Below are 16,563 nucleotides of genomic sequence, written 5' to 3' on the forward strand. Positions count from 1 at the left end.
GCCCCGTCCGCTCCCTGCCCGGGCCTCCCGGGCCCGCGCTGGCCCCTCTGGTTCCTTCCCGCGGCCGCGGGCAGGCCGCAGCCCCCAGCCCCGGCCACCGACTGGCCAGGGTCCGCCCCGCCGCGGCGGCCCGGGCCCAGCCGCTCCTCCCCCGATGATGTCACGTCCCTGGCCGCCCCTCGGCCGGCCGCGCCGCCCCGCCCCCGCCTCCCTCGGCCCCCAGTCCCCTGGGCCCGCCCGCTCCCGCCATCCCGCCTCCCGCCCGCGCTCCCTCCCTTCGGCTCCCGCTCCCCCGGGAGCGGCGGCGGCGGCGGCGGCGGCGGCGGGATGGCCCGGGCCCGCGGCCAGGCCCCGGGGAGCGGCGGGCGGCGGCGGCCGCGGCGGGGCGGCGCGGGAAGCGGGCCCCGGGGGGAGTCGGCCGGGCTGCTGCTGCTGCTGCTCCAGGTGCTGCCGCCCGGGGCTGCGGCAGGGCCGGGGCGCCGGGGCGCGCGGGGCGCCGGCGGCGGAGGCGTCTGCTGGCCCGGCGCTGCCCCTGCCTTTCCTCGGGACGCGCGGCTGCTGCTGCTCCTGCCGCCGCTGCCGCCGCTGTCGCCGCCGCCGCCGCCGCCGCCGAGCTCCGCGCCCGCAGCCTCCTCCTCCCGGATGGTAATCAGCGCCCCGCGCCGGCGCCGCGGGCGGGCGGGCGGGCGGGCGGGAGGTGGGGGCGGCGAGGGGGAAAGGGCGGGCAGCCCCGCGCCCCCGCCTCGCCTGAGGCAGTTCCCCGGGCGCTCGGGCCCCCCCCCCCCCCCCCCCCGCCTCCGACGACCGCGGCCCTGGGCAGCCGCCAGAGCGCGCCTCTGGGGCGCCTCTGCGCGGACCGGGTGCCGGCTCCGCTCCCCGCCCTCCCCGCCCAGCGCGCAGTCCGCCCGCCGGCGCTCAGGCCGCGGGGAAATCCCTCCATCTCCCCGCCCCGCGCCCCGGGAGGGGAGGGGACGGCGCCGGCGCTCGCGGACCCGCTTTCTCCGAGGGAGCGCCCGGGAGGCTGGCGCGCACTGAGCGGCCGGGGCTGGCGCTGCGCAGCGCTCCGGCAGGCGCCCAGTGCCGTCGGGCGGGCGGAGCTGAGACGCCCCGCAGCCTCGGCGGGACCGGATCCCCGGCGGTGGGGGCGCCCACCGACTGCGCGCCCTTATGTTCCCCGCGCAGGACGCTCTGCCCCGCGGCGGGCTGAACCTGAAGGAGGAGCCGCTGCTGCCCGCCGGCCTGGGCTCGGTGCGCTCCTGGATGCAGGGCGCGGGCATCCTGGACGCCAGCACCGCTGCGCAGAGGTAAGTGCTCCGACGCAACCCGGCGCGCTCGGGTCGGACGGCTCCGCGCCGCCTTCTGCTGGGGCGAGGAGCTGGAGGGAGCCCTAACTCTGCACCGTCCCGGCAAGCTCTTTTGCCCACCGTGCCTTGAGCGCCTGTGCTTCTTCCTGAGGATGTGGGGCGGGCCGGGGCGGGGCTTCTGCCTCCGCTCCTGGATGTCCCGGCTCTGATTTCTGAATACCGCTCGCGGGCCTAGCGGTCCATGGCTCTAGAGGAGGAGGTCGCCCGGCTGCCCGCAGCCCCACAGCCACCAGCCGTCAAGAAACTGCTGACCCCTCCTTCTCAGGAAGTTTAAGTGCCCCTCCTTGTCCAGTTCCACGGATCTATGCCAGGAAAGGCACGAAACCCAGCCCCCTTTCTGCTTTCTCATATCCCTCAGAGTTGGAGGATGGGGATGTGCGGAGCTGGAGAAACGGCCGGGGGGGCTGAAGAGTGGGGAAGAGATGATGTGGCAGTTGGCTCGATGGAATGATTGGGGCTGAGGAAGGGTCAGGGCCGCTCAAGTCCCTCCAGGTGTTTTTCTAGTGGGTCCCACCCGAGTCAGGGGGTCCCTGAGAACCCAGCACCCATGCCCATCCCCTCTGCCTCCTTTGTAGGAGTCTGGGCAGGGAGCCTGGGTGGGGGAAAAGACTCCTGGATTTGGAAAGGAAGTATAAAGGCTTGTTGGCCTGCCCCCCACAACACCTGGGCTCCGGGCTTTTTGTATCCCCAATTGTGAGCAAGGGAAGGGGAGCTTAGACATCCTACCTGGAGTTCTCAGTGGCTGGGACTAGGGAGGTGCTGCCTCTGCAGACACCTGGGGCAGGTGGGAACTGGGCTTCCCAGAGGTCTGAGCGGCTGCTTGTCCAGCAGCTGGAAGGGATTCTGCTGGGGGGATTTCCAGGGCAGACCAAATCTAGATGCCAGCCGCACATTCACATCCCCAGTCCTGTTCAGGGGATACCACCTCACCACTCACCCCTTAACAAACACACACCTTGTTTCATGGTCAAAGTGAATGGTGTTCCTGCACTCCTGTGCTTTCAGGACTGTCCAGAGGGAGAACCGGGGCCTCTCTCTGGAGCTCACCTCTTCAGGAAGGGAAAGGATCTTGCCTATGAATTTCCATATTTTTACTTGTGATATAACTATTCCAGAAAAAACAGTGGAAAATAGAAAACAAAACCCCACCTCTCTAATACAACTACAGTCAATATTTTAGTGTGTTTCCTTCCCATCTTCCCATTAACATATTTTTTTCTTGTGTTATATATACAGTTCTGTATCCGGCTTGTTTTTCTGTTGGTCCTAGTTTTTAATTTAACTTGAGATGGTCAATTTCTTTGTCCTTTTCTCTACCACCAGCTGTGTGGCGAGAGCTTGTAAGAGAGGATGAAGGGTTCCAGTGGGGCCTCGGGGTTTAAGATTCTTATTTCTCTCTGACCCTTCCCTCCGTCTCTGTCAGCAGGTTTGATGAGGAGGGAGCCGGTGGGAAGGAGGCAGTGCCCTTGTAGGCTGTGTGGGTGCAGGAAGTGTGGGGATGGAGCTCTTCCCATGAGATCCAGCATCAGCAGTGTTGTCTGCACATGGGGAAGAGGTCCTGAGTGGGGTTGAGGTGTCCAGTCTGAGTCCCCAGGGCCACGTCACTGGACTCAGAAAGGCTTCCCCAGTTTGAAGAGAGGCATTTCTTCAGGCCTGGGCTGTTTATCTCCAAGTCCAGAGACTTCTCTGTCTCAGGACCCAGATGGGGAGCCCCCACGTTTGGTTGCCTCTGGGCACCTCCTGATGAGGGGAGCAGGTTGCGGGGGGGGGGATACTCCTTTCTCATTCTTCCTGAGGCTGCCATCATCTCACCCGTTGGTTCTTGATCTTCCATCAGTCCTCTGTTTGGGTCTTTTCATCCTAAAACAGCAAGGACAGGAATGCCTTTCCCTGCCCCCCACCCCCACCCCCACCTCCGCGGGCTCCTCTCCCTCTGTCTCGGAGGAACTTGCCCTGGGACACTCTCTGCAAGGCTGCTTGGGGTCTGAGAGCTTCTCTGATGTGCTCTTTGCCTTCACCCCACAGGCACCTGTTTGTCAAGGCTTCTGGATGGTCCCTCCGGGTCCTGTTCCTAATCACAGTGCCCACGGCCAGCTCTTAACCGTGACACACACTCTTGCCCTCCACGACTTTCCTCCCTGGCTTGAAGGTTAACCTACCCCAGTGTATCACCTGAGCCTGCTAGCCCACTGCCCCAGCCTCCCACCACACCCCTCCCCAAACCCATGTGCCACGCACTGGGGGCCAAAAAGACATTTCCAAAGAACTTTTCTCGGATCATGTCCCTCCCCAGTTAAAAACTTCAGTGACCCACCCCCATTCCTCCCAGATCCTCAGCCTTCAACGCCCATCACAGTCTGATCCCAAGCTTCTTCTCAATCTCTGTATGACGCTTGGCATCCAACAATGTCTCTTGAAACAGTTTCCTGGCTCCCAGCACCCACACACCCACTGAATAAAATCTTACAACCTCTGGAACCCGTCCCCCAGCGCCTTCTCTCTCTGTGTCCTCCCACCCAGCCCAGGGGAGCGGTTCTTAGTGCTGTCTAAGGATGTTTGTCACAGGCCAGAGTCAGCTGTGCCCTGTCTGTCCCGGGCTTCCTTGCCCTGCCAGCCTACACCTTCCTTTAGGGCACGGATGGTGGCTCGTTCATCCTTGTGTCCACAGCACCAGGCTCGAGCCATCAGTAGGGGGTAATGAGTATCTGCTGAAGGGAGCAGGAGTGAGTGTTAGAAGGTTACCAAGTCCATTTTTGTTGGGCTCCCCTGTTCACATTGGTGATCTACCTGAGCCCAGGAACCAGGCACTGGAGCAGCTGCTGCTGCCCAGTTTTCCAGTGCCAAGGTTTTTCGGAAGTTGGAGAAGGAGAAGGCCCAGAAGGGAGGGAGGGTCTGATATCAGTGAGGGAGGGTCTGCCAACAGGAAGGAAAGTTCTGAGTGAAAGAGGGGTAGGGAGAAAAAAGAGGCCGCATACCATGCGCTGGAGGTGATAGGGAAGGCTAGAGCATTGGGCCGGCAGGGTCTTCCTAATGGGAAACTCTGCACAAGGACCCCTGGCCATTGCTGCGACTGTCCCTACCCTGACACAGAAGCAGTTCTCCTCTCCTTCTGATGTGACTCCCAGCGTGGGGAGACTCCTGGAGGACCCAGGCTAGCCCTCCCCCTTGAGCTGGTCCCAGAACACTAGCAGGGCCCTGAGAGGGAAGCCAGCTGGGGCTGGCTTTCCTGTAAGCAGCTGCAGGCTAGCCTCCCTGCTAGGAAATGCTTTTGTTTGCTTTAATAATTAATAGCCGTTCCTCAGCCTGGGACCTGGCAGGCAGGCCTGTGGGTGGGTGGCGAGGGGGTGGGCGGAGAGAAGCAGGGTGGACAGTCTTTAGGTAGAATTGAGAGCAAGAGGAAGTGTGGGAGAGCTGGCTGGTGAGATCCCTCCCCTTCCCCCCTCGTCCAGGGAGCTGGTAACTGAGATAATTTCCTGGGGCAGGTGAGCAGAGCCCCTGCTGGGGTAGTGGGAGCAGGGGATATGAAGAAGCCCCAAAGCCTCATCTCCTGTAGGCCCTTCTAGACACAGGCTCTGGGCAGCTGCCTCTAGGCACCTCCTTCTGCCCACACTGTCACATTGTGGGTGTGGGCTTGCCCCTGTGACCCACTGCTTTTATCTTCCCAGGCTCTGAGCAGGGCTAGGCCAGTAGATCTTGGCTGGGCCCAGGAATGCCAGGCCCAGCTTAATGATTAGCAGCAGTCCCAGGGAACCAAAGGATGCCTGCAGGGAGAGCCGGGGCCAGTGGGATGCTTGGAGGAAGAGAGGATGCAGCAGAGAGGAAGGGGGGACTTATGCAGCCATGCCAAGATGGGGGAAAGAAGAGCTCCATTTAGCAGAGACATTAGGGAAATCTGAGACAAAGGATGAGATGCAGGAGATATACCTTTACTCCTCCCACCTCCTGGGTGGAGGGGGAATCAAAAAGGAGCCCCCCCCCACCCCCGCTGATGACCTCAGAGCTTCCCATTTCCCCAGCATCCCAGATTCCAAGATGGATCAGGCCCAAGCCAAGGCACTGCTTAGAACCTTGGGCTCCAAGGTGGACAAGAGTTAGGATTTGGTGGGGGGGGGGGGGGGGGGGGCGGGAGGGAGACAGAAGGCCTGAGGGTGCCTCTGAGGGCAGGCCAAAGCTCCGGTCTAGGCCATTGTCCTCTGTGGAATTTGCGATGCTTGTTTTAAATGGCTTGTACTTACAATAGGCACGTAACCAAGGATGTAAAGACTTACGAATGGCCTTCTGAGTCAAGAGCAGAGATGGCCTGTGAGGGAGGTGTCGTCTATCCTAGACAGCTGTGGTGAGGTCCAGCTGCTGCGAGAAGGTTCCTGGGGCGTCCTGCTCAGCCTCGCAAAGGAGCATCTCTGGGAACCCCTGGGTGCCCCAAGCAATAGCAGCCAGACAACTCTGCGGCCCCCAGATGTCCCCATATGCATCCCCCCTGTACTCTGAAGCACAGGTCACATGCATAACTCAGGCTGTGAAGGTCAGGTTTCCCTTGGTGTCAACTTTAACCTGGATTCCCAGCACGGTACTCAGGAAGCCCACACACACACCCATGCTTGGATGTCCTCCAACCAAAACAGAGCTGTGCACACCAAAGCGTTTCTGTCACCGTCTCCTTTAACTTGGGGGCTATTTCAGAACAGAAGATGGGAAGGGAGTGAGTGGGTCCTGGTGGAAATATGAAAAGGAGCACTTTCTTCTCCCCTATCCGGGCTGTTTAGTACCAGAGCAAATGCTCCACCACCTCAGCACCCTTCGAGGTTGATAGGAAAATGTTTTGAACATTTCATTGAAAACAATCTTTTTAAGAAAGCAAGGAGATGTGTAAATCATTTTGGAATCTTACAAAAGTAGTTAATGTGGCTGTTTTCATCACTCAGCTGCATTTATCTGCCAAAGGCACGTATGTGGCATGCTTTGTGCGCTCATCGTGCTAAGTGAATGAGACGTTTCTGAATTATAGGCTCCAGCAATCCACGTACCAGGTGAGGCAGTTCTCGTGCGTTGTCTGGGCTGTAGCTTTGCTGGCTTCCGTCACACCGCAGGCCTCTGGATGGCTGGGAGTTGCTGCCCTACCCAAGTCCCCTGGGGACTCTTGAGAAAGGGTCTACGTCCCCTGCCCGCATCACCTGCACACGAGGCCAGAAGCTGAGAAATGACGGAAGCCCTGAGCCAGTGACTGACTGGAGTAGGCAGATAAAGACCCCAGCTTCCTTGTCCAGCCCTTGGCAGGGTAACTGAAAGCAGACTTGTTCCTAGAGCTCCCTGGGGGCTGAGCTGCAGCTGCCTGCTGTAGTAACTTGCAGATAATGCACCCGTTAGGGACTTCCATTCCTTCTCTCTCTCACTCCCCACCCCCACCAGGAATCACCTCCCATATAAAGTGTTCACATTTGAATCCTCGTGTCAGGGTCTGCTTTCGGGGAAACTCAGATAAAACACTTGCCCCTCCAGACTTCTGGGGCTCTCCTCCTGCCTCCCTTCTTTCTTTTAGATAAAGGATTCCTATCAGTGACATCCTTGTGGTTTCTCCCCACACCCCAGTGGGTGTCTTGGGCAACCCCACTTTGGAGACCACAGAATCAGAGACCTTGGCCTTCATCCACATCTCTGCCTCTAAGCTAGTGTGCGAGCACAGGTCTGCTCACAAGGTGCCCCAGCAGGCCTCTCAGACCTCTCCTTGGCTGGGGTCTGTCTTCTGAGCTGTTTGAGCATATTTCTGTGTCTCTTTTTTTAATCTTGGTTTGTTTTCTCATTACAAGAGCATTAGCTCTTCCCAAGGGGAGACGAGAAGAAGTCTCCCCCACCACCAGACTCCTGCACCCTCTCCCTTTGGGGCTTGCAGCTCTGCTCAGGGATGCTAATTGGTCAACCACTGCACGGGCAGGTAGGTGGTGGAGGTGCCTGGGGGAACCAGGAGAAGGAAGGCACCATCCAGACAGACCTGCATCTGGCACTCTGGCTGCTATGCTAATCCTCATGTCATTCTCTGTGTTCATAGGAAATAGGAGGATTTCTTTAAACCAAAACCTTTTCTGTTTCACCTTGGTCTTCTCACATGTCCCGCAGGGGTATGAACTGGGTAACCTGGAGACATTCCCAGACCAGGAGCAGTCCTGGGCATGCCCAGCAGGGGTCTTGCCCATTCTGCCGTTCTCTCCTGGTCTGCTTGGGCTCATGGTGTTCTGCTGTCATCCGTGATAGTGATTCCTGTCCCAGAGCTATAAACTGGCCACCTCTGTCCCGTTGATTTCACGGATGTGTGATTGTGCCTCAGACCCACTAGCAAGGTGGAGAACAGGGGATGATGCTGGGCTGCCCCAAGGGAAGTGGGATGGAGCCTGATCCCACTGTGGGGTAGGACAGTGCAGGCCCTCGATGCCCTGCAGCTGGCAGCACTGGATACTGGTCCACAGACCCCAGGCAGGGGTACCTGCTCCCTTTCCCCTTCCTGGGTGCCCCCAACCTCTCTCCCTGGGAATCCCCTCCCACTGAGAGGGCAGGCCCTGTGAAGGGAGCTTGTCTTGGGGCTTAGGGCAGACTTCCCAGTTCTGGTCCTTAGGAGCCTGGCAGGAGCCAGCAGGCAGCCATGACCCGGAACTGACTGGTATTTGCCAAGAGGGATGGATGGGAGAGGAAGTTCAGCATCACTGACTGACCCTTCGACTGAGAAGTGCAGGAATGTCCGTGTAGATAGGGTATGTTGAGGGGTCCAGGGGACCGTATTCTTGCTCAGCCTCCACCCTTCCTCTGTTAAGGCCTCTTTCTTTCTCTATGCCCTCTCTCCCCACTGTCTGAGAGCCTTCCCGGCACCTTTCTTGGGCTACATGACAGAATAAAGGGCAGAGTGATCTGGGATGCTCCCACAGCCCACTCCCTTCTGGCCTCATCTCCCCCCAGGTGGTCCTGGAACTGTCCCTGGGGAACCTCACTCCCCCTAAGCTGGTCCTGGGGGCCGGAGGGAGGAGTCAGTGTTGCTGCCTCATTAGCATATTCATCAGCAGTAATCAGTGGCCTGCTGTGATCAAAACCATCTTCCCGCCTCCCTGCCTCTTGGCAAGTGGGAAGCGGGAGGGTCAAGGCCTGGACGTGAAAGGACTGTCAGCCTGAGGCTGAGGAAAAGGGAGGGACACCAAGGAAAGAGAGAGGAGGACGATCCTGGAGGAAGGAGCCCGTAGATATAACCTTTGGTGGGGAAGAGAAGGTGTTGGTGGCCGCCTCCTCACCTTGAAGGGGGATAAGCAAGACCCGTCACTTCTGCCTCCAAAATCAGCATTTCACATGGGCCACTGAGGCTCCCAAACAGGCTTTCAGGAGGAGGAACAATTTTCATTTTATTGTTTATGTAGAAGTGAAAACACAACAGGCTTCTCAAGCCCATGGCATTTCAGATATTATGGCTTCGCATGAAGCCAAGGAAGAGTAAGTTGATTTAAAATTACATGGAGAAAAATATTAAGTCGCGATGAGTATGGTAGACATCACAGTGGCATGTCCATGATGGGACTCTGGTCTAAATGGCTCTCAAGGCAATTCCACCATCCTCATCCTCGCCTCTGCATCCCTGCAGCAGCCTCTCACTTTTCAACCATACTGTGCCCTCCCTGCCTGCAGCATCTTCTAAGTCCTGCCTGACTTCAGAGCCTTCTGGTGGCCTTTAGTCATGCTTCCCAAATCACATCCCTTCAACAAAATGCTCTGTAATCAAGTAAGCATGGTGTGTTAATTATCTATTGCCACATACAAAAAAAAAATCACCCCCAAACTCAGCCGTGTAAAACAACATTCATTATCTCACACAGTTTCTTAAAGTTAGAAATCAGGGAGCAGTATAGCTGGGTAGTTCTGGCTCAGGGTTTCTTATGAGGCTTCATTGATCTGACGGCTTGACTGGGACTGGTGGACCTCACGCAGCTGATCAGTTAGTGCCAGCTCTTGGCAGGAGGGCTCGGTTCTTCTCCATGTGGACCTTCCATAGGGCTGCTTGAGTATTGTCATGATCCGGCAGCCAGCTTCCCCCTGAGTGACTGATCCAAGAGAGTGAACAAGGCAGAAGCCATGTGTCTTGTATGACCTAACCTTGGAAATCGTAGGCCATCTCTTGTGCCACACAGACCAATCCTGATACAGTATGAGAGGGGACTATACAAGGACCTGACTGCCAGGAGGCAGAGATTGTGGGGAACCATCCTGGAGGCTGGCTACCACACATAGGGAGCACTGGCTTGAGTAGGCCAAGAAGGGTCCATTGCTGGAGGTTGTCCCGGGGCCCCCCACATACACTCGTGTATGCTATGAAGTGCATTTCCCAGCAGTTGTGGCTACAGCTCTCGTTTACCAAACGACGATCTGGAGCCATGAGAGAGCTAAAGAATGCACTTTGGAAGACCTTGGCCCAGAGAAGAAAGTCTAAACTCCACGGCCTGGCTTTTGTGCCTGCCGTAGTCTGGCACTTCCAATGCACACTTTTCCTCTGGCACTTCACTCTTTGAAATCTGTGGTCCAGTGACACTAACCTTCACACCTACAGCCATTTCTTATGCTGTTAGTTCTGCCCTTTTGCCTCCTGCCCCTGTTGAGCTCTTATCATTCCTCAAAGACCAGGGGGAAGCTACCATCTCCGTGAAGTCTTCCCTTCATCTCACACAGAAAGAATTAATCTTTTTTCATTTGATATTATCTTTTTTTATATAGTAACATCTCTTAGGGCGCACCCACCACTCTGTCTTGTGTCACAGCTCTCTGTATCTGTCTTCCCTCTCCTACCAGGTGTTTCAGTCTGGCCCATGTGGTACCGTGTGGCCAGTGCTTGGTACATCATTGGGGTTCAGGAAATATTTGGTGAATAGGGCCTTGGTTCTTCTCCACCTCCAGCTCTCACCCTGGTTTTGCTTCTGGGACTGGTTTCTGATGAGCCAGGAGAAAGCAAGTCCGGATCAGAAGATCCTTCTGCCCAAGGGAGCCAGTGGTGTCTTCCAGAAAGCATGGAGGCAGGTCCCCCTACACCTGGGGAGGACATCCCCACCTTCAGCCATAGCCCAGGGTCCAGGCCGGGCAGACTAGTGGCCCTGAGCCAGTTCGATGTCTCTGAGAGTCTGATGGGCTTCATCATGTCCCAGGCACTGCCGTAGGCTCACGCACACAGCCGTGAGCTGGGGTACAGTGGGATATTCATTCCAAAACCTCCCAGCTGCCCCTTGATGCCCCAAATGGCAATCGCAGGAGCCTCTGGTCAGTATGATGGGTTGCTTGTTCATTTGGTTTTAGAGATCAGCCTTCCAAAATGTGGGGCCCAGGGAAAAGTCTGGGGGAGGAGTCTGCCAGGGATGCCTCTGTTGCCACCTGTTGTGCTGCTTATTCCCATGGGAGCAGGCTGGGCTGACCGCAGGGCTGGGAGGCCTCTCTGGAACAGAGATGGCCTGGCAAGGATGGAATGGACCTGTCCAATTTCTTGCCCAAACTTTTGACACATCAGAGCCAAGTCTTGGCCAGCCCACCTACCTGGTCAGAGGTGACGGGGTCTTTCTCTTTGGAGGGCACTTCCGGTGGTTGCCCAGCAGCTTTCCTCCCCACAGTGGCGTGGGCCTGGCACGAGCACATTTTGAGAAGCAGCCCCCCTCCAACCTCAGGAAATCCAACTTCTTCCACTTCGTGCTGGCCATGTATGACCGGCAGGGGCAGCCGGTGGAGGTGGAGCGCACAGCCTTCATCGACTTTGTGGAGAAGGACCGAGTGAGAGGCTTGTGGGCTCTCAGGGAAGGAGCGGGGTGGGGGCGGGGATGGGGAGGGTTTCAGGTAACCCCTGAAGCAGATGATGGATAAGTGGTGGAGGGGCGGAGAAGGGGGTGGTGAATGGATGGGAGGGAGGGGGTTAAGGAGGAAGGTTGGGTGGGAAGGGAGTGAAGGGGAGAGGGGTGGCTGGAGGATCCCCAGGAACACCAAGCATCCTCCCTATCTTGTCCCTGCAGGAGCCTGGGGCCGAAAAGACAAACAACGGGATCCATTATCGCCTCCGGCTTGTATATAACAACGGTGAGTGAAGCCCACCGCCCACTGGGTACCACAGCACCATGTGACAGATGGTGCCCCACTGTCAGGGTGGAGGGGGCCTGGCTCCAGCTGGGGAGGGTGTGGAGTGTGTTCAGTCATCAGAAGCCACAGGGGCTCCCCAAACTGCAAGCCCTCTCCGCCTTCCCACCCTTAGGACTTCGGACAGAACAGGACCTCTACGTGCGTCTCATCGACTCCATGTCCAAGCAGGTGAGCCAGCCCAGGGGATACTCAGGCCTGTCCAGCCCCTTCTGTGACCCCCATCTCCCCTGTGGTCTGAGCGAGCATCCTTGTCCCTGCCCCCACCTCCCCCATGCCCTTCATCCTCACCAGTCTAGCTCCCCACAGTTCTCACTGCAGTCCACAGGAGGAGGATGTGTGGCTTTTGCCCTCTAGACGAGAAAAAGACAATATTTGTACAACGACTTTGTCTTAGGTCCTGTTACTTAGAGGTTCAGCCTAGACAGGGATTCAGTGCACATGGTTTATAGAGGAGGAGGGGAGAAACTCTCAGAAGAGGAAGGGGGAGAAGCAAGACGAAGCAGGGGATGCTCAGCAAGGATGTGGCCTCAGCTGGAGTCTAGCCTCAGCCGGATCCACAGGGAGCCCCGGAAAAAGAATGGCACCAGAGTTGTTCCCCCTTGAGGCAAGGAAGCCAGGATTCTGTCCCCTGTATTGGTCAGTAACTGGCTGGGGACCACTCCCAAGGGGAAAGTGTAACCTTCCAGACGTTTTCAGGGGAAGCAGCTCCTATCTGCTGAGAGCAGTTCTCAAGAGAAAGCCCTTAGCAGCTAACACTATCTGCCGCTGGGGGACCACTGTACACTGGTCCAGTAGAGGGGACTGTGTGCAGCCCCAGAGCTTCCACTGCAGGCCCTCAGCACCTTGCTGACTTGAAAAGACAAAAGCAGGAGCTTCAGCGGCCAGCGCGAGGAGCTCAGGGCAACTGAAACCTGGGTCAGCCCTGATGGACTGTGCAGCCGCAGGGCCCCAGGCCTTAGGCTTTTCACGAAGCTGTGTGCGCTGGTAAGGAGCAGGGCTGAGACTCAGACGTGAAAACCAGTGGCCTGCAACTCAAAGTGGAGACTTGGCCTTTCCCGCACAGGCAGTCTTCCAGCAGCCTCCACCGAAGCCCAGGGCAGAGGAAGAAGTGGTGCATTTTTAGGAAGCCTGTGGTCACCATGATGTGGAAGGCAGACCAGGCAGTGGAAAGTGGGATTGCATGGCCGACAAGTGTGGAAGGGAATGGAGGATGTCCAGAGAGAGAGGGGCCCACAAATGAGGGATGGCTGCGAGGCCCAGCGGTTATAAGGTGAAAGCCAAATGTGTGGTTTGGGAAGCTCACTCCTTGCTTCAGGGCTGAGGAGAGGCTGGAGGACTGGGGCGGGCGCGGGGTGACTGATCCAACAGTCCGAGAGGGAACCACTGGCCTGGCCTACAGAGGTGATAGGGATGGGGAGAGGGTTGGGGAGCCGGCAGGACAGCCTGGAAGGACAATGCTTGTGAGAACCGTGGAGGTTGGAGTGTGTCCACCACCCCCTACAGCCTGACCTTGGTCATGGGGATTTGGGGACCTCCCTGCCCCCGAGCAGAGCTGGCTCCAGAAAGAGCTGCCTGTGGACAGACAGAATCTGTAGACCTCACACCACTCTTGCCCATTCTGATGGTGGTAGTGGTTTGGGGAGCCAGGTTCCCAGCTCCCCCTTTGCACTCCTGGAGCCCCAGAGAGAGTTGGAGGGCTTGTTCTTCTCTAGGAGCAGGGCCCACCTGCCCCTCACCTGGCCTTGAGAGGCGCCTCCTTCCCCTTGAGCCTGAGCACTTCCCCCTCCCCAGGCCATCATCTACGAGGGGCAGGACAAGAACCCCGAAATGTGCCGTGTGCTACTCACCCACGAGATCATGTGCAGGTGAGAAGGGCTGGGTCACCGGCACCTGGCCTCTTGGCCCCACCCCCTACCACTGCCACCAATCCCCTCCCCACTGCTCCCCCGGGAAGCCGGGTGGCGGTGGTGGTGAGGGAAGAGTGAGGCCCCTGGGCACAGTGCTGGCTGAGGAGAGGGTCCTTGAGGCCCCATTAGCCTGGCCTGTTTATGTGGCTTCTCCGAGTGTTTTTGTAAGAGAGGCCTCCTGCCGCCACTGGGAAGCTCAACTAATAAAGCTCTGGGGAGGGCTGGCTGGGAGGTGGGGGCAGGGCCTGGGCCCCTGGATTGGCTCAGGAGCCGCAGGAGGAAACTTCGCTGCCTCTCATGTGAACTTCAGGGCACCCCTGGGCGGGCGGGATGAGGGAAGTGGGAGCACAGCGCTTGGCTGCCCTTCCCCATTACCCCGGAGCTTGGCAGTTCTGGGCAAGGGCTCCCCAGGAGGTGTCCGTCAGACAGGGTCCTCCGAGGCAGCTCCTCATACATGGAAAGGAAAAATCGTCTTCAAAAACCTGGCTGGGGCACTGGCCACCCTTGGGAAGGGCAGTGACCAGGAGGGGGCATGAGGGGGCTTCTGGGGTGCTGGTCACGTGGTATTTCTTGGTCTGGGTGCTGGTTACATGAGTGGGCTCACTTTGTGATAATTCATGAGGTGCCTGCTTGCAATGGGAGCCCTTTTCTATATGTATAACAAGTGTACAGAGAGAGTAGGTGGTCAGCAGCCTGTCCTTTTCTGGATCCTCTGGGAGCAGCATGCCTTTGGGACAAAGGTTTCCTGGCCAACCTTCTCCCCAGGGCTGGGCTCTCCGGGTCCTTGTGTAGGACCCTCACCGCCTTTCACCCCCAGACCCCTGGGAGTGAACGCCTCTGGCCCAGAGATTCCATACTCAGAGACAGGACATCAGCATCCTCAGCCCGGAGCCAGGCACACACACACACAGACACACGCCCCATGCTGTAATCTCCCACTCCTTCACCCCCCTCCTCATCTTTCCTTCAGCCGGTGCTGTGACCGGAAGAGCTGTGGCAACCGGAATGAGACTCCCTCAGACCCCGTCATCATCGACAGGTACACATGGGGCGGGGCAGGGGGTGCCTGGCAGCTGCAAGGCCAGGGCAGGCTGGGATCAGCCACAGAGCACGGTGGCACCCACCACCCTGCCGGCGGCTCTGAGCAGAGAGAAATGGTCCCCTGAGTGAAGCCCCTGGTGGCAGACTTTCTGGGGCTGCGCTTAGGGGTTGTGCTCGGTGAGGGAAGGAGCCACAGAGGGCAGGGCTGGAGGGTGTAGAGGCCGCCGGGCTGGAGGGGCTGGCAGGGCTTGGCAGGGAAAGCAGGCTCTCGTCCTGGCGCCTCCTCTGATTGTCTGACTTCTCCGATTGTCCATGTCCTTTGTTTGAAAAATAGGGAAATACTTGGTGAGTTTCAGTCACAGGATTGTCAAGGTGATGCATGTGAAAATGCCTTCTCCCACCATGATTTTTTTAAATTATTTTATTTCTTTTTAAATAGGAAATGCATATATAAGGTACGAAATTTGAAAGGTATAGAAGAGTAAATAATGAAAAGTTGTCTTCCCTACCCCTGTATATAGCATACTTGACACAGTCTTTTGTGCTTACCTTTTTATTTGCAACAATATATCTTAAAAGCCATTCTGTATTGGAACATAAACCCTGCCTTGTTCTCCTTTTAACAGATAAACCATTCATAATGTACTAAAATTCAGGTTGAAAAGGGTTGACAGCAGTCTCCCACCTCTGCCTCTGACCCATCCATTGCCCTCCAAATAAGCAAGCATTGTTACCAGTTTCATGGATATCTTCCCTGAGATAGTCTGTGCAGGAAAATGCAGACACAAGCAGTCTCCTTATTCTCTTTTCTACTGCAACATATTCCATTGTATAGATGGACTATAATTTCTTTAGTCTCTATGGCTGGACATTTTGTCTGTTTTCATTCTTTTTCAGGGATAAAATATGCTGCAGTGAATTACTGTGTCCATGTGTCACTTATTACGTGTGTGAATTTATATGAAGGATGTTACTAGAAGCAGAGTTTCTGGATCAAAGGAGAAATTTCTGTGCATTTGTACTTTTGATAGTTATTGCCAGTTTGTCCTCTGTAGAGATTATACCAATTGATATTCGTACCAGCTATTTTGAGAATGCCTGTTGCCGTATTTTGGCCAATTAGTATGTTGTTTATTCATTCAGCAAATAATTTTTTAACATCTGCTGTGTGCCAGGGTCTCTTCTATATGCTGTGGTTTAAGCAGTGACCAACGTAGACAAAAAGCCTTGTGTTGATGCGTTTACAATCTAGTAGGAGAGATAGATGTAAACTAACTGAATGAATAAAATATACAGCATGTTAGATGGTGATAACAGCTAAGGAGAAAAAGAAAGCCCTCAGGAAAGATCAGAGAGTGCTCAGGAAGGGGCCATTGCAATTTTAGAGTATTTAAGGAAGGCCTCGCTGAAAAAGATGACACGAGCCAAGACCTGAAGGAAGTAAAGGAGCTAGCCAAGTATGAGTCCAGGAGAAGAATGTTCTTGGCAAGAGTGTACCTGTTGTGTTTTAGGAACACCAAGAAGGCCCAGGTGACTGGAATGAGGGGAACAGTAGGAGACAGAGAGACAGTGCGTGGGGCAGGAGGAAAGCCAGAACACGCAGGGCCTTATAGGTTGCATGCAGGCCATTCTTGTAGACCATTGTAAGGACTTTGGCTTTTATTCTGGATGACATGGAAGCCAGTGGGGATGTTTGAGAAGAATGATATGACCTGATTTATATTTTGACAAGTTTTTAACTCTAGTTCCTGTGGTGAAGATGGCCTGCAAGAAGCAAGGATGGGGGCAGGGAGATGAGTTAGGAAACCATCACAGTTATCCAGGAGAGGTGATGGAGGCTGTGACAGACGGGATGTTACAGAGGAGGTTGTAAGAAGTGGTTGGATTCTGGGTACACTTCATAGGCAGAACTGACAGGATTTGTGGTGGAAGGAGAGACAAGGTGACAGGGCGAGAGAAGTCAAGGATGGATCCAAGGTTTCTGACCTGAGCAATTTTCAGGGATGGAGCTCCTATTTACTGAGAAGGGGGAGATTTCAGGAGAAGCAGGTTTGGGAGGAGGAAGATCAGGAGTTTGGTTTTGGATGTATGACATTTACAATTCTTGCTAAACCTCC

The 16,563-nt window shown here is 56.4% G+C and overlaps 1 protein-coding gene across 1 annotated transcript in view; it reads left to right on the plus strand.

The window, feature by feature from the left end:
• Window positions 1–327: 327 nt before the first annotated feature.
• EBF4 (EBF family member 4) overlaps window positions 328–16,563 on the plus strand; it is a 58,884-nt gene continuing 42,648 nt past the window's right edge. The window contains exons 1-7 of the mRNA XM_057702041.1: window positions 328–645; window positions 1,183–1,304; window positions 10,982–11,138; window positions 11,375–11,438; window positions 11,611–11,666; window positions 13,290–13,363; window positions 14,376–14,444. Of these exons, the coding sequence (XP_057558024.1) occupies window positions 328–645; window positions 1,183–1,304; window positions 10,982–11,138; window positions 11,375–11,438; window positions 11,611–11,666; window positions 13,290–13,363; window positions 14,376–14,444 (860 nt within the window). The remainder of the gene's footprint in view (window positions 646–1,182; window positions 1,305–10,981; window positions 11,139–11,374; window positions 11,439–11,610; window positions 11,667–13,289; window positions 13,364–14,375; window positions 14,445–16,563) is intronic.

The sequence above is a fragment of the Hippopotamus amphibius genome, chromosome 12 (genome assembly GCF_030028045.1).
Source record: "Hippopotamus amphibius kiboko isolate mHipAmp2 chromosome 12, mHipAmp2.hap2, whole genome shotgun sequence".
Taxonomy (NCBI): Eukaryota; Metazoa; Chordata; class Mammalia; order Artiodactyla; family Hippopotamidae; genus Hippopotamus; species Hippopotamus amphibius.